Below are 21,639 nucleotides of genomic sequence, written 5' to 3'. Positions count from 1 at the left end.
AGAAAGATAACTCCAATTTTCAAAGAAGATTTCATAAAGCATTGGTATTAGGTAATTCAAGAACCATTCTGGACAAACTCCAATTAAGGGTCTTGAATTTACAAAAATGTTTGTTTTTGGTCCGTAATTATTAGACTGTTTGTCCCATAACCCACACAATATATCCGAACCTTCTACTTATGGTATTAAACATTGTGGTACAATTTCAGAACAATTGAAATACTTATACACAACTTTTTAAACCGACACTAGATTAAAGCTTGTTTTGGGCACCTTTGTACCCCTTATTCCTAAACCTTAGGGACCATAACCCCCAAAATCAATCCCAAGCTTCCTTTTGTGGTTATAAACGTTGTGTTATAATTTTGTTGATTTCTGTTGACTTATAATAAAGTTATTATCCAGAAACCATCTTTCGGACAGGATACCAATTTACGACCCCAAATTTTTTGTGGTTGTATAAAAATGTTGAACATGTGCAATGAAGTATAGTTTTAGAAATCGATTAGGGAGCTACCATTTGATTTTTATGGGGGGGGGGGGGGGGGGGCTAGGATGAAAAATTTTGTCCTGCCTTTTTTTTTAGTTGTAATCTCTGTCTTGCCTTTTTATTTTTCAGTCTATTCGGTCCTGCCTCTTTTTTTCTTAGCTTATCCTGACTTTTTTACAACAATTGTCATCCTGCCTTTTTTTTTTGCCAAGTTACTCATCCTGCCTTTTTTTTTTACTCAAAATCCTGTCCTGCCTTTTTTTTCAAATTTCATCCTAGCTCCCCCCATAAAAATCAAATGGTAGCTCCCTTAGACTGGATAAGCCTTATAATTTTTTTCCCTCCTAATTGAAGGACCGTTTACACTCAGGGCCGAGTCATCAGCAGGCAATACAGATGTATTAAAACAACCTAGCATCATATTGCTAGTAGTGGGAGTAGCATTGTCCGGTAAATTTGTTCCCACTTTTTTTTATAAAATGTATGGTTCAAATCAAAATAGAATGCTTTTATCTCCTGAATACTTACATTGTACATAGAGATGATACTACTTTGACAAATCCTTGTCCATTAGAGTTGTCTGTCAAATCTTAATTTCACAAAGAATGAATTGCATAACAATGAACTGAGCTCAAAGCAAAGTACTTTAATAATACACTTAGACAAAGAGCTAAATCCAGTGATATACTTTGTACTACAGGTCCTTCATGACCATCCATCCACCCAAACCATATCTCAATAACATTCCATACTACATGATTGGATTCAGAAGTCCTGAAAAAGACATGACTTTTTTTATCTTGTTTTAAGTATATATGCACAGGTTAAACCTTTATTGTGGATATAATCATTCAGTATCTAGCAACTATCAATTTGCTTCATGCACATATTGATATAGGTTGATTGCTCCTCTGTTGGAAATTAGAACACACCTCCATCTAATTTTAGTCAACTGACGAAGAAAAATTCAAAACTATATAAAATGTTATCTAAGACTTGTCAGTGTCTATTTCCTTTGCCACTGAATAAGATTCCATATTTACAACCAATGAAAATCAAATATCCCTCTAATAGACTTAGCATTGAAATCGTTTTCTAAAATGGTAGTTATGTGGAACCTAGAACTAAAAAAATTGAAACAATATATCTTAAATATTTCAAATGCATGTACATTTAATAATTCTCCAAAATTCACTTTATTTTTCCTTTTTTGGTTTTCTGTTGGAGACTGTATATTGACCTCTATGTAGCCTTTTCAACTTATAAAAGGGGGGATACATTTCCATAGAATTAAACTTTTCTGAAAGAATTGATTCCATTTATTTTCAATAAACAATAAATATTGAAGTCTATAACAGGCATCTAGGAACAGGCTCAACATTATTTCTAAACATGTATTAATATATACCAAAATGTGGACAAACCTACATTAAATATTCTACTTCAACGACTTTAATTAGTGGAGTAGATCAATTTAAAAAGTCACAATGGTTAAAAACTCCAATGGCAGTCTTTCCTGCTAAAATCTTGATGTGTAGAATGTGATATACCATTTTTGGGTCTATATACTGTCCTTTAAATTTAGGTCATTTTGACACGGCAAAATATGAAAAAAAATGTAAACTATGGTCTGGAAAGCACACAGTTTGTGATATTTTAAGGTATCTTTACTAAGAAAACCTGCAAATCTCAGTGGCAGATCCAGAACTTTTCAAAAAGGTGTGGGGGCTCTGATGGACCAGAGGGTTGCCCACTCCCATCAAGCTTCAATGATTTCTTACATATATGTCATAAGCTAAATTTCCCCCACCCCCTTGGTCTGTCTATGCATCTGTTTATCGTTCTGCGAAATAGTACTAATACTAATTTTTCCCCTCCCTTACCTGGCCCTAGACAGTTGCTTACCTTTGTAAACATTTTATAATTATAGTCAGGTATATATTGATTGAGAGTAACTTACATAGTAGTTAATGGGACTCTTTTTCACACGGTTCTGTGAAATATAATACGGCAAATATATACCCGTACTTACTATCCGCATAACACAGAAATCTGATAGATTTTCACTCCTCTGGGAAAAATCAACCTGTGAAATGAAATACCATGCCTGGAAAAAAATTACCGGGACAAATTATCCTCAGGATAAAATATCACAGAGGACGAAATAAACCGTTACATTACATGAGAAGCCGGTTTGGTTACAAATAATTATGTCACGTGAAGGCGCACTGACGTCACAATTTGCATTAATTTTGCAATACACTACAGTTCACTCATACAGAACCCATTATCATGCAAACATGCAACGTGAATGTGATTGGTTATCAAATAATACAGAATTTATGCACGTACAGTTAATATAGAAGAAATTAGTTCATCAAATGTGAGTTCGTGATCTTGTGGTTAAGACCGATGGCTACAGTGCTGAAAGTCCTGAGTTAGATTCTCACTTGGGGTGCTAAAAATATCAGTACATCAGAAGGGTAATTTTCACCCTCTCACACACATCTTTGTTAATGTTCCGGGATTGTTGAAAACTTGCATATTCATCAATATTTGATTTTGTGGTTTTAACAATCCAGACAGACAAATAGCAATAAGGTGTTTAGGAAAACATGACCTAAAACCTCCTTCATATATGACAAAAATACATGGGAACTCATATTGAATGGTCAAATGTGTTCAATATGAAAATTGAAATTAAGATGGTAAAATCAAATATTAGCAGTTACTGTAAATGGACTTAAAGTATGACTTTTCAGCAAATTTAAAGGGAAATGACACGGAAGGGGCCAAATAGTGTTCAAGGGGAGCAAATGCTATTTAAATTAGTATGCAGGTTTTAAATATAGAGGGAAGTTGAGTCATCTTTTTGGGTGAAGTTAAATACTGACTAGTGTGTGGTTCTCATTGGGTCTAAGCGTGACCAATATTGACAATTTTTCGCAAGCGTGAAACGTGAAAGTCAAATTATTGTGTCATGAAAACGGGAAATGAGGTCTGTCGTGAAAACGGGAAATGGGGTTCTGCAGGACCCCGGAAATGACAAAAAAATGAAAATTGCTCATGTACATAGTGTAAGCGGGATATGGGAATCTGACAAAACAGTAAGTGGGATCTGGGATCAGAACACCCCCCCCCCCCCCCAATGAGACCCCCTTATGTAGATTTACCTTCTAATTCTATATACAAAAAACACAACTAAGAACTACGTTTAATTCACTTTGACTACTGATATGCAAACCTAGAAATATTTCATAAAATAGTGATTGAAAGATTCATAACACTTTGAAAGGATAATTCAGACACGTGTTACGCGGGGAGCATGTTTTAAATTTGTTTACAAATAATAATGTCACGTGATCGCGCACTGACCTCAAGTTGCATCGCCCTTACAATTCACTAATACATGACCATTTTCATGCAAACATGCAACGTGAATGTGATTGGTTATCATATAATACAGAAATAATGCATGCACAGTTTAAGAAGAAATTAGTTCAATAAATCGATGCGATTTTCACTTTTGACACGAATAGGTCGGGTTGACATTACTGTCATCGGAGATAATATTGAGATAAATGGGATAAAACGGACCGTCAAAAAGGTCTAGAGGAGCACATCAGTAGAACCTTAACATTAATAAGTAATACTTACCAAAATTTCTCTAATTAAAGAACTATATAACTGAAATTTCACAAAGATAACGGTAAACATTTTGTTGATGGTGATGATGCTATTATCGATCCGTTGAATTCAGGGTCAACGGAATTTTTTGCGTTGCGTTTAAATCATTGAGGCCATCTATTTTTATTGCGGGTTCCACATATATAAATCGGAATTAAAGAAAAAATGGAATGTTGTTAGCAGAATCAAAACAGAAATGATGAACATTGCAACATTTTCAGCAAAATATAAATAGGATGGAGGATCTGTGTATTCACATTATTTGTAAAACTCTCCTTATTCATGTGAAGCGTGTGCTTTACATCGAGGCTTGCTATGCTTATCATTGACGCCACAGTACTTCAACCAATCAGACAATGTTTATTTTGGGCATTTGACTTTTTTTAACTCAGATTTTGGAATATTTTAATCGAAATTATAGAAAAATGGAATGTTGTTAGTACATATAAAATAGAAAATGATGAATACTTTTAGCTAAAGATAATTTGGATGGGGGTTCTGTGTATTCACATTATTTGCACAACTCTCCTTACTGATGCCATATTTTGGAATTTCCGTGACCTAAATGGTTCGCGAAAATTAATATTTTTATATATAGTATAGTAAATAGCTAAGACGCGTTACTCACAATCCATAATTAAATGAAAATATTATTCTAAGATTGGTTTGTTAGGCGTGAGATATACGTCTTAGCAAAACATTTGAGCAAGGATTGTGTTGAAAATATCCTGTCCTTTTTATCAAAACTTTCGTCGGAATATATTAAGACGTTATGAATAGATATTCAATATCAACTTCACAATTAATAAAATATGGTTTAAGGCAAGAGTGTCGTTTGTCTGTGAAGGATTTTTCAACATAACGGAACCATAAACCACAGTCAACAAGGGGCAGGTTTAGCTAGTTATAAAATAGGTTTAATCTAAAAAAATATCTTTACCAAATTTGGAATATGCCATTGTTCTTTTGTTCGTACCGTTGGTTGATAATTTTTATTTTATGAGTGTGTAAAGACGTTCCTGAATTTACTACAAGTTAAGTATTTCCATTATGCTATATATATATCGGCTGATATGACATTAACCATTTTAATCTCTTGCAGTATTTAAAATAAGATTGCATATAACAACGTTATGAACACAACAGGACAATTTTGTGCAGTGTAAAGAATAAACTGTTAAGTTAAACGTTAATTACTTTTAGTCATTTCCGACATGTGTTTTGTTCTTTCGCATCTATCTTTCGAATTGATTAAATTTTAATCAAGTTTTGCTTTTTCCACTTGTTGTTCATTATAAAAAGTGGGCATAACTTTGATACATTTCTTGCGTAAAAAAAGCATTTTCATGGATTAAACTTGATCAGGATAGCTAATAAAACCTTAAATTGAAAGCCAAGAACTTTTTAATGAACATAACTAAAAGGTTTATAATAGTAAAAAAAATGGTATATGAATGTCTGTCTATAACACTAATGAAATAGAACATATTCCCTATTGACAAATACCTACAGCAATAAATACGATATGAATAATATGCCGACATGTTTTAACATTGCTTTTGGTAAGGCCGTCATGCAAATGATTGTCAACACGTTTTACTGACAATAATGTGAAACGATCAAATATTTGTGTGTTGAGCTTATATTGGCAAAACATTGTGTGACATACTGACATAATCACTTTATACCGTTCTAAAATAAGATCAAAACTAATATCAGCAAAACAGAAACTATCAAATCATATATTTCGTGTGATATCTTTAAAAAAAAAAAAAATATTGAACTTTTTGGTGTTCAAACTACAGTGCATATATACATTTTTACAATACATAAGTGAATAACATGATATTGTTATGGCATTGTTATACTATTGATATTTTACAAATAAGACATAGTAAAAATAAATGATGTGAATATTCAGTATATGATACCTCTTAAGGATACTTTGGAATACATTAAATATATATGATCCTATCAAAAATAAATTTAATTAAATAATTCCATAAATCCCCCCTATCTGTCGTCAAATGACTCGTGTTTGTCTTTAGAAAGATATAAATAGTCTAATATATCTTTACAACTGGCACATTCATTGGTTAAGGTAATTTTATATTTTTCAAGAAGATAATTATGTGAGACTATTATGTGTAATATTCTATATTGGAAAGCTTGTAGTTTGCTTTCTATAGTACATTTAAAAGTTAGTGAATAAATATTTTTCCACTTTTCGTCACTAATTTCTATATAAAAACTTTCGTACCACCTTTTTTGTGAAATAGTAGAAACACTTCCCCGATCGATAAAAAGTGAATATACATCTTAAAGCGAATAATTTACTGATAGGCATTTTTTTATTCTCATGCTAAAAAACGAATCCAAATGAGTTGCTGTTAGGTGACATGTGTTGTTGTAATAACAAATCTTTCAAGTCACGTGGTATAGCAAGTTTAATAGATAGAATGTCTACAAAAGTAACATTCAGGTTATAGTTTTGTTAATAGCATCATGAGACAAAAATTCGCCTTTATCATCTACAATATCATTGATGAACCGTATGCTTTTCATGTACCAAGATCTGTAAAAAATACTCGTTCTGTCAACTTTGATAAACGAATTGAACCAAATAAATTCTTTTTTAACATGAAATGCATTTAACGGGATGAAAATACCCTTGAAACGTTTCCAGGCAGATAACACTTCTATATAAAAAAGAGGTGCTTTTAAATTTAAAAACTCAAATTCACATCTGCTCATAAATAAATCATCTAAATCAAAAAGGGAGAAGAATGCTTTGGAAGCATGTTTCCATTTGGAGTCATGTTGTAACAAAATTTTATTTACCCACATAATACGAAATGATAACAGCTATACTTCAAAATTTGGGGCTTTCAGTCCTCCCTCGCTAGGAGACATCTGATTAACTTCCGATTTAATTTTCGGAATACTACCATTCCATAAAAAACTATAAATGTCACGTTATATTTTAATTACATAAGCTCTTGGTACATGTGTAGATGAAATGACATAAATAAGCTTCGATATTGCAAGTGATTTGAGAATAACGATTTTACCGATCAAGGAAAGGTTTCTGATCCTCCACACTTTAATTATTGATTCAATTTTGTCTATGCATGTATTTAAATCAGAACAAACCATTTCTTCAAAAGCGTTAAATTTTAAACCTAAGGTTTTTAAACCATCTGTCCATTTAATAGGAAGGGAACCTTCTTTGTTAAATTTATTTCGTCCAATCCATCTTGCTTCTGTTTTAGAAAAAATGACTTTTAACCCTGAACACTTCTCAAAATTAGGTAACGAATCTAATAAAATTTGCGCAGAAAATACATCTTAAAAAAACAAGTGGTATCATCAGCCAACTGTGAAATTTTTATTTCAGTATCCCCAATTTTCATACAAGATATCTTATTGTTCTTACGAATATTTATTGCCAGCAGTTCAACGGCCAAAATAAATAAAAATGAGACAAAGGATAACCTTGTCGAACACCTCTCAATTTTGAATGGACTAGAACTAAATTCATTATTTACGACAAGCTAGATATATTTGAGTATAAAGTTGAGACCCAGTTCCGGAACTTGCTACCAAAATTAAAACAAACCAATGCTTTTTGAATAAATTTCCATTCTAGCGTATCAAACGCCTTTTCGAAATCGACTAGTATTATAAGCCCTGGATAATTCTTTAAAGCAGTAAACAATATAATATCAGCAATGAGTCGTAGATTTTCACCAATGTATCTACCAGCTACATATCCCATGGATATGTATCCCATATCCTTTTCTATTATCAGTATCCTGATTGGCATTACAATGATTTCTTCAACTATGACATGTTTATCAGAAAAAAAAGGCGGAAGACGTTGGCAAATGATTGAAAAGTAACTTTAAATCAACAGAGATATACCTTTGCTGTATTTGTCAAAATCTCTCAGAACGTTTGGCACTCAATGCTCTACAACGTCGTACTTTAATTGTGTTTTAATTTTGTTGGGTTGAATTTCACTAAAGCGTTTTTGTAGAACAAACGCGCGTCTAGCATACACAATTATAAACCAAGTATCTTTAATAATATTTGTATTATATCAACATATTGAATTCTTTGAGTTTGATCTTCGTAACTATAATCATTCTTTGGAAGGGTGTAACTTTATTTGATTATTACTTGATTTTTGTTGTTTATTAAACTTTCATTTATTGTTCCTGGTCCCCGGATTTGGTTATTCATTATGTCTATTTTCGTTTGTCCGCTTTTCAACATTGTTTCTCTTTTATTTTGGGTAGTCTAATATTTTTACCGCCGTCATCAATGAATCAATTTTGTCAAAATGTGCTTCAAGTGCATTGAAATTGGCACTATCCCAGTAGTAAGCACTTCTACATTGACATGAATTATCATTGATATATTCATTACTATAAATTAACTGTTTACAAAACTTTGAATTTTGAAATACTAAAAAGTAAAATCACAAAAATACTGAACTTCGAGGAAAATTCAAAACGGAAAGTCCCTAATCAAATGGCAAAAAATAAATGATAAAAACACATCAAACGAATCGACAATTGTCATACTCCTGACTTTGTACAGGCATTTTCAAATATAGAAAATGGTGGGCTGAACCTAGTTTTCTAGCGCTAAACCTCTAACTTGTATGATAGTCGCATCAAATTCCATTATATTTATAACGATGCGTATAGTAGGTAAAATAGAAGGCTTTTCTACCTCCGGGATAGATAACCTTAGCTGTATTTTGAAAAACTTTTAGGAATTTTTGTTTCGCAATGCTCTTCGGACAAAATTTTGCCTTTTGAACGTTTTTTTATTCGAGCGTCACTGATGATTCTTTTGTAGACGAAGCGCGCTACTGGCGTTTATACAAAGTTTCAATCCTGGTATCTTTGATGAACTAATTTATGTTATTAGTTAATTCATGCACTGTTTTATTTTATTATATTTTACGACTTATTGAAAAGAGATGGCTGTTATGTTAAATGTTTGATCAACATGAAAATGTCGAGATTTGATATATAACAAATTTGTCCCATTCACGAAAATTTCATTATCATCCCTTTTTTTAATTCAAATGTGTATAATTTGGAGTTTAGTATGGCGTCATTTATTACTGAACTAGTATACATATTTGTAAGGGGCCAGCTGAAGGACGCCTCCGGGTGGGGGAGTTTCTCGCTACATTGAAGACCCATTGTTGGCCTTCGGCTGTTGTCTGCTCTATGGTCGGGTTGTTGTCGCTTTGACACATTTCCCATTTCCTTTCTCAATTTTATATATCAAATATATTCATCAAAAGTCCGGCGCTTCTAATTTGATACTCAAAACAAAAACAAAATCAATGTCTACTGGATGTTATGTATGTTAACCAGTTGGTAACGTTAACAAGTTTGATTTACCATCAATGAATCAAGCTGAAGCGTACACAATTTTGTCATACAAATAAAACAATCAGTGGCGGTTTCAGAACTTTTCATTAGGGAACCCACTGACTAACCGAAGTGGGACGGCCCATTCCCGTCATGCTTCAGTGATTCCCTATATAAACAACCAAATGTTCCTCACCAAAGTTGACGGGCTCCCATTGGCCTCCTTGATCCGCATATGCAAATTAAAACTTTTAATTTGACAAAACAAATAATGCATACCACTGATGAGATTTGTCGACGAAATGCGCCACTGGCGTAAATTTGATATTATCTATTGTGGTATGAATAATGAGTTTAATAAAATCTAAAATTTGTGTTATCAGAAAAGAGAACTAAATATGTGAATATGATGTCAGTCCTAAAAAATGAAAATGTTACACAAATTTTATATCATCCAGAAAAATTCTTTTTTGAGAAAATGTCAAAGAAAATACGGTATATTATTTAATGTTAGTTCATTTAAATGATAAGATACTATCTAAAAGCAATCGTAATTCAATAGACAACTTTCGAGTTCGATGCATTTCCGTCAAAAACTGTGGTATTAGTGAACGTCATTTGTGCGTTTAGGGGCGTCGTCACTTCCATTCTAATGTTGAGCGAGTGGTTGGAAAACTATAATTCTATATTGTACGAATTATTCGGCCAATTGATTTCTCAAAATTGACAATCAGCACTGCTGTCATTAGGGAATTGTCATTAAGTACCTACTGAACAAGCTTTATTTCTAGTTTATCCTGCACAACGAGGATCACTAAGACGCTTGCTGAACGTTGATAGTGCAGGGATACAGGCTAGCCCCTCTATCTTGTAAATGACGTCATAAAGGCGCGCATAATTGACGAGTTTTTTCCGGTGACGGATGAACTCGAAAGTGGTCTCTTATACTGACATCTTGATCTGATAAATCAGAAACCATGCTCTTTTACTTTCGCTTTTATAACCCGAAACTAAAAGCTGAACAAAACACGATCAAAGTTACGTTTTCTTTTTTATTGTATACATGCTAGTAGACAGCTATTACTCAATAAATTGTAACTAACACGTAATAATATGTAGATTTATAAAAAGTTTGCCAATGAAATCCCCTAGTTATAATCCTGGTACCTTTGATAACTATTCATTGATAATTAACAATACAGAGGGGACCTTAGTGCCATAATTGTATCATTAAGGGCCTGTATTAACAACTATTAGTGAAATAAAGTATCTGAAATTGGAAAAAAAATCAAAAAAATCTAAAACTGTTATTAAAATCATTATTTATTTTTGTTGATGTTAAATCAAAAACATAGAAACAAGAAATTTTAGTGTATGATTAATACATCATTAATAAGGTACTCTAAATATCAATTTGAATAATGCATTCAAAATACCGTAAGCGATGTAAATGTATACATGTTATCATTAATCTTCTTTGAGCCAGGCCAGGTCAAACTTTACATGACTGTATATAAGCAATAGAAAACCATGAAAACAGAAACAGGAAAATAAACACCAGTTAACACAGTAAGTAGATCTTGTATTTCTTGCAGTTTTGTCCTTATCAGTGTCTTTATGATTAATATAGTTTTTGCAGAAATAGCCGGCGTTTATATATGTTTAAATAAATTTCAAAACATATTTGGTAATTTTGAAAAGGGAAGAACTGTAAGTCTGGAAAATTTAAAATATAATGTTCACATTATTTAGACATAGACATGTTTTTTTCCGCACAATGTACAGTTTATAAGATAAACAACACATTGGACACTAGTAGGATGCTTGTCAATGGTTGGCCTAAGTTGAATTGTTCGTCGTTACATCTTCAGACCATATTTTCGTTAAGATATTCTTTTTACAGTGAGAGAAGGTAATCTCGAATAACAAGTTTCAGAGGAATCATAGTTGCTAACATTCTGTTAATTGATGAAAGCAAAAGTAGTTGAATAAAAACTTATTATTCTAATAATCTTAATAATTGATAATGACTTAAAATACTAAAATGTCGCATAATTTATCCCATTGAGAAACAACGACATTCAAACTTGGCGCCAAAATAACAAATATAATCGCAACTATCGTTATCAATGAACCTGATGAGAAAAGGAAAATATTGTAAAACGACAGATAACCCAAAATATGTTCAAATTGTAGTTAAAACGGACGTATGTTTAGTCGAGTAATATCGTAGTGCTTGTGTGTAATGAAAAATTATTAGTATAATAAATAAATAAATAATGAATAAGCTTTATTTAGAGTCGGCTTGGTATATAAAACATAGACAAACATAAGCTCTAATGAGCTTTTAACCGACATATGAGACATTATTTAACAGAACAACATTTATAACAATACAATACATAATATAGTACACATGCAATAACTATCACAGCACACAAAAATGAAGCACTAAAAGCAGAATATAAGTATAAGCTAGATATTAAGGCTAAAAGCATATAAGTGTAAACTAGGCATAAAAGCTGGTAAAAATGCATAGCATTAAAATTGAAAAAAATGGGATATGATCTAGATGGTAAATAAATTTGCATTTCCATTCCATGACTTTAAAATATTTTTGAACTGACTAAAATTAGCAATTTTTCTAAAATCATCAGGTAGATCATTCCATAAAACAGCAGCTGTGTATTTAAAAGAGTTCTTACCATAGGTTGTTGTTCGGACCCTAGGTATATCTAAAATTATATTTACAGTCTTTCAAAACAACTAAATCATGTAAGCATGGTGGTGACAATTTATATAAAATTTTAAAACACTCAATAGCCATGTTACGCATACGTCTTATTTTCAGTGACGGAACCTTTGCTCGTAAAAGTAGCTCATCATATGAACTAATATAGTCTTCATATATAAATCGTAAAGCCTTTTCCTGAATTTTTTCCAATTTGGTGGTGTTATTTTCGTTGCAAAAATGCCATGCCAAAGGACAAAAATTAAAATTAGATAAAATAAATGTGTGGAAAATTGTCAGTTTACTCAATTTAGTAAGGTAGCAGCCAATGCGCTTTAAAACATTCAGTTGTTGGGATGCTTTACGACAAATATTTTTAATGTGGTGATTAAAATTAAGTTGATAGTCAATATCAATACCCAAAAGTTTGACAATCTCATCACAGGATATTTTTGCTGACTGTATATTAAAAACAGGCTTTTTTGCAAATGTTTTATTTCCAACTGCAATGGCTTGGAATTTGTCAGGATTTGCCTGCATACAATTAAATCTGAACCAGTCAATTAAAACAGCACTTTCTCTTTCGAGTGTACATAATAAATTATCAAAATCATTGTCAGCATAAGACAGAGTATTGTCATCGGCATAATTATACAAGGTACCATGTTCAATAAAATAAAATATGTCGTTTATAAAAGTATTAAATAATAGGGGCCCCAGGATTGAGCCTTGGGGTACCCCTTTCTGGATGTCAGGCCAACTGCTGAGTACTCCCTGAAGTTTTATTTGTTGCCTACGATCTGTTAGATAATTTTGAAGTAATTTCACTGATTTAGAAGAGAGACCGTAGGCAGATAATTTACTTAAAAGATTATCATGAGGTAAACAGTCAAAAGCTTTCGAAAGATCCATAAGAATAGCTGCCACATACATATTATTATCCAAAGCTGTTTTCCAATCTTCAAGGAGTCTCAGCAAAGTTGTCTGACATCCATGACCTTTTCTGAATGCACATAAAAAGCATGAAATATATTTTCAAAAAATTCAGTTAACTGGTCAGACATAACCGTTTCATAGACTTTTGAAATTGTTGGTAAAATACTCACAGGTCTATAGTTCTTTTTATCCAGTGGATCATTCTTTTTATGTAATGGTACAACCTGAGCTTCTTTGAGTCTGTTGGGAAACTCACTGGATTCTATGGTGTTATTTATTAATGTTGTTATATGTTTGTTGAGTACTGGTGCACCAGCTCGTAGTAGTTTAGATGATATTTGATCTACGCCAGTAGCTTTTTTTTATATTGATCTTTTTCACAAGTTTGTTTACTGTGTCAACATGTATAGGTTTAAAATCAAAAGGTTTATCATGTTGTATGTGAGATTTAATTTTTAAAATACTAGGATGTGTTTCTTCTTCAAAAATAGTACCTTTGCCTGTGTCATTGGCAATATTAACAAAAAAAGTATTAAAGTTGTCGAAGACATCTTTAGTATCGTTTAAAATTTTATTATCATCCATTTTTTTGTTGGCTACAGGTAGATTTTTTAGATAAAAATGGTTTGACTGTGCTATAAAAGTGTTTTGATTTTTGTCCTCCAGCACATCTTTCTTGAAAATAAATGTTCACTGATTTTCTTTTTAATTTTGTGACCATATTTCTTTGTCTTCTATATACTTCCCAAGTTTTGCTAGCATCAAAATACAACAGTTTTGTTAATAATTTAATGTTTTAACATTTTTCAGCTTATCACATTATGTTCAGACCTACAAGTTTACACGTTTACCTCCTTGTCATACTAGTGTGCTACCACGCCGCCAATGCTGCCCGGTGCACAAGTCGTACAACATGTAGATATGTTGATGAACAAATTGAAAAATTGAAAGGCAATTTAGGTAAGTAACACCTGTGTTAAAATGAAATGCATATAAAATTTTGAAAGGTTTTGCAAAATACAGCTAAGGTGGCAACATTCTAGCTTTGATTGTATCGAAATTGCCATGTTACAGCTTTTCTATAAAAGGATGCAAAGCAAACATTTAATCAACTTGCCTGATATGTTTGTAAACAATTAGTACTAGGTAGTATGTTACAGTCTGTTTACTTTATACTAGAATTTGATTGGACAATGGACAATAAACATGAACTTCATTTCAAGATTTATTTCCACAATGTATGTCAATTTTAATAGTCCTATCAAATCCCAGTATATATAAATCAGACTGAAACTCCGCCTTCATATTGTTGTAAACATTCAAGCAAACAAAGCAAGCAAGTTGATCAAAGTTTTGTTTTGCACGCTTTTAAAGAAAAACTGTAATGTCAGTAGTATGATTCTAAATTTATTTGTTAACATTTTGGACAAGAGTTTATGTTTTTAGTGTTCATTGTTGTAGCAGAAGAACAGAAATATATGATTATAGTTATTATAGCATAGTATGTTCAGTTTGACTGCTGCGTTATTTTTTATTATATCTATTGTATTTATGATGAATTTATGAGACAAGCCAAAATATCAATAACTGAAGACTGTACCCCAAAACATGGTGATATTCCCCCGTATCGTTTGAAATACACTTAAACTATTTGTTAAAAAGGTCAATTAGGAAATGATAATCGAGTAAAACATATTTTAAAAACAGTGTGCACAAAATATGTAAGGTACATGTAGGTGACGAATCATATAAATGTGAACTCAGTCATCAACACTAAAAGCTCATTTAACCCTTTGTTCCTTTGTATAGCAAATGGACCTTATATGCGTCCATAAACTTGTTAATCTTTTTTGTTGGTTCCAGATGGAATGTGTTTTCATGGACAATCATAGAACTCCACATTATTTGTATATTGGTCCTTATATAAAAGGTCCATTTTGATCATTAAGTTCTTCAAATGTTTCTGTTCATTCACATCCCTAGCTTTCAATTAGATATAGGAAGCTGTGGTATGAGACAACTCTCCATCCAAGTCACAATTTATAAAAGTAAACCATTATGTAAATGTACGGTCTTCAAAACGGAGCCTTGGCTCACACCGAACAGCAAGCTGTAAAGCCCCCCTCCCCCCAAAAAAGAAAAATACTTGTGTAAAACCATTCAAACGGGTAAACCAGCGGTATAATCTATATAAAGGTGAGAAACGAGAAACACTTAGGAACCACATCAACAAACGACAATTTCGAACAGTCAATTTTAAATGTTCCCAATGAAGCTAAATTCATAAAAGGGGCCAGGACGAATGACATATATAAATTGATGATTTTTTGTCTTTTATGTCCTGGTGGTCCTTTACGATGATTTAGCAATACTAGTGTCTATAATATAACCAATAAAAATGATGAATTTATAATTGATGTATTTGGTATGTAAATCAATGAGCTCAAAGTGTATATTCTGATCATTTAGGATATGTTGGTTGTTTTGTTGATGATAGAAACAGACTCTTCGATACAAAGAAACCTAACAGCAATACTATGACTCTTAAAAGATGTCGGGAGCAATGCCGTGGTTTCATATATGTAGGACTACAGGTTAGTAATGTCGGGAGCAATACCGTGGTTTCATATAAGTAGGACTACAGGTTAGTTATGTCGGGGCAATGTCACGTTAATGTATATGTAGTACTACAGGTTAGTAAAGTCGGGAGGAGTGTCGCGGCTTTATATATGTAGGACTACAGGTTAGTTATGTCGGGAGCAATGTCACGTTTATATATATAGGACTACAGGTTAGTAATGTCGGGAGCAATGCCGTGGTTTCATATATGTAGGACTACAGGATAGTTATGTTGGGGGCAATGTCACGTTTATGTATATGTAGGAATACAGGTTAGTTGTGTCGGTAGCAAAGTTGCAGCTTTATATATGTAGGAATACAGGTTAGTTATGTCGGGAGCAATGCCGTGGTTACATATATGTAGGACTACAGGTTAGTAATGTCGGGAGAAATGTTGCGGTTATATATACGTAGGACTACCGGTTATGTATGTCGGGAGAAATGCTGCAGCCTTATATATGTAGGACTAAATGTAAGTTACGTCAGGAGCAATGTCGCGGCTATATATATATGTAAAACTACAGGTTAGTTGTGTCAGGAAATGTTGCGGCTATATATATGTAGGACTACCGGTTATGTATGTCGGGAGAAATGTTGCAGCAATATATATGTAGGACTAAATGGAAGTAACGTCGGGAGAATCATCACAACTTCATATATGTAGGTTTTCAGTTTAGTAAGGTTGGAAGCAATGTCGCTAGGTTAGTAATGGAATTGACAACAATAAGGAAAAGGATAATTGTAGACAATTTATGATTAATTTGCATGGGATAAAAAACTTTTTTTGAATCTTGTATTATTGATTCATTTCTAAAGGTGGGTTTGTTAGAGTAATATCATGTCTGTCAAAAATGACAACAGTTAGTTCATATAAGGACCAATGCAATTTGTTTACTAAAAACTATTGCTGCAGCTTTATATATGTAGAACTATATGCAAGTAATGTCGGGAGAAATGTTGCGGCTATAGATATGTAGGACTACAGGCTAGTTATGTCGGGAGCAATGTCGCGGCTATATTTATGTAAGACTACTGGTTAGTTATGTCGGGAGCAATGTCGCGGCTATATTTATGTAAGACTACAGGTTAGTTATGTCGGGAGCAATGTCGCGGCTATATTTATGAAAGACTACAGGTTAGTTATGTCGGAAGCAATGTCGTGGTTTCATATATGTAGGACTGCAGGTTAGTTATTTCGGGAGCAGTGTCGTGGACATGTATATGTAGGACTACAGGTAAGTCATATCTGGAGCAATGTCGTGGCTATATATATATGAAGGAATACAGGTTAGTTATTTCGGGAGCAATGTTGCGGTTATGTATATGTCGGACTACCGATTAGTTATGTCGGGAGAAATGTTGCGGTTATGTATATGTAGGACTACCAGTTAGTTATGTCGGGAGCAATGTCGCGGTTATATATATGTAGGACTATAGGTTAGTAAGTCGGGAGCAATGTCGCGGTTATATAAATGTAGGACTACAGGTTAGTTATGTCGGGAGCAATGTCAGGGCTATATTTATGTATGACTACAGGTTAGTTATGTCGGGAGCAATGTCGAAGCTATATTTATGTATGACTACAGGTTAGTAATGTCGGGAGCAGTGTCGCGGCTATATTTATGTAAGACTACAGGTTAGTTATGTCGGGATCAGTGTCGTGGTCATGTATATGTATGACTACAGGTAAGTCATATCTGGAGCAATGTCGTGGCTATATATATATGAAGGAATACAGGTTAGTTATTTCGGGAGCAATGTTGCGGTTATGTATATGTCGGACTACCGATTAGTTATGTCAGGAGAAATGTCGCGGTTATGTATATGTAGGACTACCAGTTAGTTATGTCGGGAGCAATGTCGCGGTTATATATCTGTAGGACTATATGTTAGTAAGTCGGGAGCAATGTCGCGGCTATATTTATGTATGACTACAGGTTAGTTATGTCGGGAGCAATGTCGCGGCTATATATATGTATGACTACAGGTTAGTTATGTCGGGAGCAATGCCAGGGTTATATATATGTAGGACTACAGGTTAGTTATGTCGGAAGCAATGTTGTAGCTATATATATGTAGGACTACAGGTTAGTTATGTCGGGAGCAATGTCGCGGCTATATATATATGTATGACTACAGGTTAGTTATGTCGGGAGCAATGTCGCGGCTATATTTATGTATGACTACAGGTAAGTTGTGTCGGGAGAAATGTTGCAGCTATATATATGTAGGACTACAGATTACTTATGTCGGGAGTAATGTCATGGCTATATATATGTAGGACTATAGATTAGTAATGTCGGGAGGAGTGTCGCGGCTATGCATATGTAGGACTACAGGTTAGTTATGTCGGGAGCAATCGCGCAGCTATATATATTTTGGACTACAGGTATGTAATGTCGGGAGAAATGTTTCGGCTATATATATGTAGGACAACCGGTTATGTATGTCGGAAGATATGTTGCAGCTATATATATGAAAGACTAAATGTAGGTTTTCAGTTTAATAATGTCGGAAGCAATGTCGCTAGGTTAGTAACGGAATTGACAACAATAAGGAAAATGATACATGTTGAAAATTTATGATTAATTTGCATGAGATAAAAAGCTTTTTGAATCTGGTATTATTTATTCATTACTTAATGGGGTGTTTATTAGAGTCATATCATGTCGGTCAAAACTGACAACAGTTAGTTCCTATCAGGATCAGTACAATCTGTTTGCTAAAAACTATTGGACCGAGGACAACAACAAAGATAAAAGTCTGAAATGGAAAAAGGGAAAGGGCCAAAGTACAAACGCCCGGCCTAATATATACATACTTTTAAATGTTGTTCGGTGTTATAAAATCAGTTTTATCATGACATATGACAAATATATATTCAGATATATGAATAGATAACTAAAAAAAACGTTTGAAAATATTAGAATACCTGTATATTCATCCATATATTTACATATAATGTTGGCAGTTATCCTCATTTGCAACTGCACATATTTAGGAATGTTCTGATTTTTTCAATGTGCTTGAGAGAGAAGCGATAAAATGGGCGTTATTATTTCTATGATTATGAACAGGTAATCACTTTTTATAGTGCGTAAAGTGTCACAATACTTTGATAATTTCATGATATAACATTGATTTTTATGGTTTATAATAATAACGCTGGTAATTTGTTTTGTAAATTGTCAATTCAATTATATTTACAAATTTTATTTTACACACTTTGATAAATTTTTCACAAAATATCTATATCATGAATGCATATGACATGTTTGTATGTTCGAGTTGAATGGCTAGTTATGTTTGCTTTTATCAAAACAGAAATAAACATACATTGACATCACAAGGCTCATAGTCTTATAATTTTTCATAAATTGTTTCAAAGGCCAGTAGAGAATGTTTCTGTGGCAACGAACTGAATGTCAAGAGATATTCACCTCAACAAGAATCGGAATGCAATCGTGTATGTTCCGGAGAAAGTACCAGGAAGTGTGGAGGAACTTGGCGGATGTCCATCTATACAGGTATAGACCCTTTTCCCATTTACTGAATTTGTTTTGTGTTCAAATGTATGTGTTTAAAATAGAAAAAAATGGATGTAGCATAATTTGATTATGGACTTTTGTTGTCGCACAATTTTAAATTTTAAAAATATAGCATAAAAGGAGTGGACAGACCATCAACGAATCGAAGAAAAGACAAATCGATTCGAAATAAAAGGAAAAATTAGTAAACAGCTGTTCGAAAGTCACAAATCAATTGAGAGAATAAAACTCTGGGTTTCAAACTAACACTGAGGGAAACACATCAACTATAAGAGGAAAAAAATAAAACAACAGAAACACTGAAGTGCAGCAAAAAACTAAACAACAATACAACACTCGACGAAACTATAGGGTTAACATCTGCTTATTTTCTGACTTGGTAAAATACATATAGAAGTAAGCAATGAATGTTGTTGTGTAATTTGATAGATTTTTTTTGTGCTTCTTTGTTCAACATTTGTTTGTTTTTGTTTTAATTGAGATTGTGACTCAGTGATGACTGCTGTACCCCTTTGTTAACATCTATAGCTATTATATGTCTGTTTTGTTCACGCATCGTTGTAAATATAATGAAATGTAATACGAATGTCATACAAGTGAGAGGTTCAGCGCTATAAAACCAATATCAATCCGTTCTTCGTTTGAAAATGAATGTACCAAGTCTGGAATATGACAGTTGCTGTCCATTCGTTTGATGTGTTTTATCTTTTAATTAGACTATTTGATTAGGGACTTTCCGTTTTGAATTTTTTCGGAGATCATTATTTTTGTGATTTTTTTTTCACTGATACTTTAAGTGGTAATTTAAGTATTAAATTAAGGTACTATTTAATGTATAATATCTTGCTATTGTTTTAATTTCAGTGAATGTTTAAGTTTACAGAAACATAAGGACACATCCTGCAGTTGAAGATCTGTTTACAGACTTTGCTGCACATAATTAAATACTTTGTAAATACAATATTGATTAAAACAAGCAATAATTTTGAAAGTTGATTTTACTTTTTAATTTGTTAAATATAAAAAAGAAGATGTGGTATGATTGCCAATGAGACAACTGTCCACAATAGACCAAAATGACACAGACATTAACAACTATAGGTCACTGTACGGCCTTCAACAATGAGCAAAGACCATACCGCATAGTCAGCTATAAAAGGCCCCGATAAGACAATGTAAAACAATTCAAACGAGACAACTAACGGCCTTATTTATATAAAAAAATGAACGAAAAACAAATATGTAACACATAAACAAACGACAACCACTGAATTACAGGCTCCTGATTTGGGACAGGCACATACATAAATAATGTGTCGGGGTTAAACATGTTAGCGGGATCCCAACCCTTCCACAAACCTTGGACAGTGGTATAACAGTACAACATAAGATCGATCATTTAAATCAGTTGAAAAAAGCTTAACTTATCAGGACAACAATACAAGTGGACGTTTTTTGTGACGGAAATTAGCTTTTTGTTTCAACGTAATGAGTTCGAAAGACCATAGTTAGCCTCGATTATTAAGAATAATGTTTACAGATAAGAAAAAAGTTTACGTTGATGAAAAGACATATAAGAAAGTTTAATAGAACTATCTTGATCAAATTTTTCTTTTCTGTTCAAAATTTGCCAAAAATAAAGAATTTTAAGAATATTATCTTTGATTTTTACCAGATTTAAGCTTAACGAAAATTCTGCGTTATAAATGGTAATGAATTGTTTCCCTCTTCTCGCCGACTTGTTCACTCATTCCTACGAGACAAACTAGACTTGGGATGTGTCACTTGCACTGTTACATACAATGAAATCCAAGAATGGTGCAGTATCTTGCTATCCCTCCGAAGAATCTGAGATCGCCAACGGTTTTTCATGAGGTTGATGCTGGTCAGTTTTATGTTTTCTTTGTAGTGGTAAAAGGACGGTTGAACTTTCGTCGTTTATTGTTTTTGTCTTAGCCTCATGTTTTAGTTGTAAAAAAATAATAGACTAGGTATGCTATTGAGTCCGTCTTGCAACTCAGCCAATGATTATACCAGGTAATAGAATAATTGCGAGATAAAATCAGACACGGTTACTTTTTCGAAAGAGGTAATAATACAAGGTCGTTGTTTCATATCAGAATTTTAACATTGAGTAGACTAATCAACACTAAAACGTTACGCCATGGAAATTTGCTTTCCAAAGATCCATAGACATTCCTAGGAGGACAACATGTGCTCCTATCAGTATAA

At 32.9% G+C, this 21,639-nt stretch overlaps 2 protein-coding genes across 2 annotated transcripts in view; one reads left to right on the top strand and one right to left on the bottom strand.

Moving 5' to 3' along the window:
- LOC143046352 (glutamate receptor-like) overlaps nt 1-21,639 on the bottom strand; it is a 244,169-nt gene that overhangs the window by 26,437 nt on the left and 196,093 nt on the right. The window lies entirely within an intron of this gene.
- On the top strand, nt 14,057-20,392 carry LOC143047107 (sialate:O-sulfotransferase 2-like). The gene is made up of 4 exons (XM_076220064.1): nt 14,057-14,200; nt 15,710-15,834; nt 19,248-19,386; nt 20,272-20,392. The coding sequence occupies exons 1-4, from the start codon at nt 14,062-14,064 to the stop codon at nt 20,280-20,282; spliced, it is 414 nt and encodes a 137-aa protein (XP_076076179.1). The 5' UTR covers nt 14,057-14,061; the 3' UTR covers nt 20,283-20,392.

The sequence above is a fragment of the Mytilus galloprovincialis genome, chromosome 9 (assembly GCF_965363235.1).
Source record: "Mytilus galloprovincialis chromosome 9, xbMytGall1.hap1.1, whole genome shotgun sequence".
In the NCBI taxonomy this organism is placed as follows: domain Eukaryota; kingdom Metazoa; phylum Mollusca; class Bivalvia; order Mytilida; family Mytilidae; genus Mytilus; species Mytilus galloprovincialis.
Note: the sequence above shows the minus strand (reverse complement) of the source record. Positions and strands in the feature narration are given on the sequence as shown.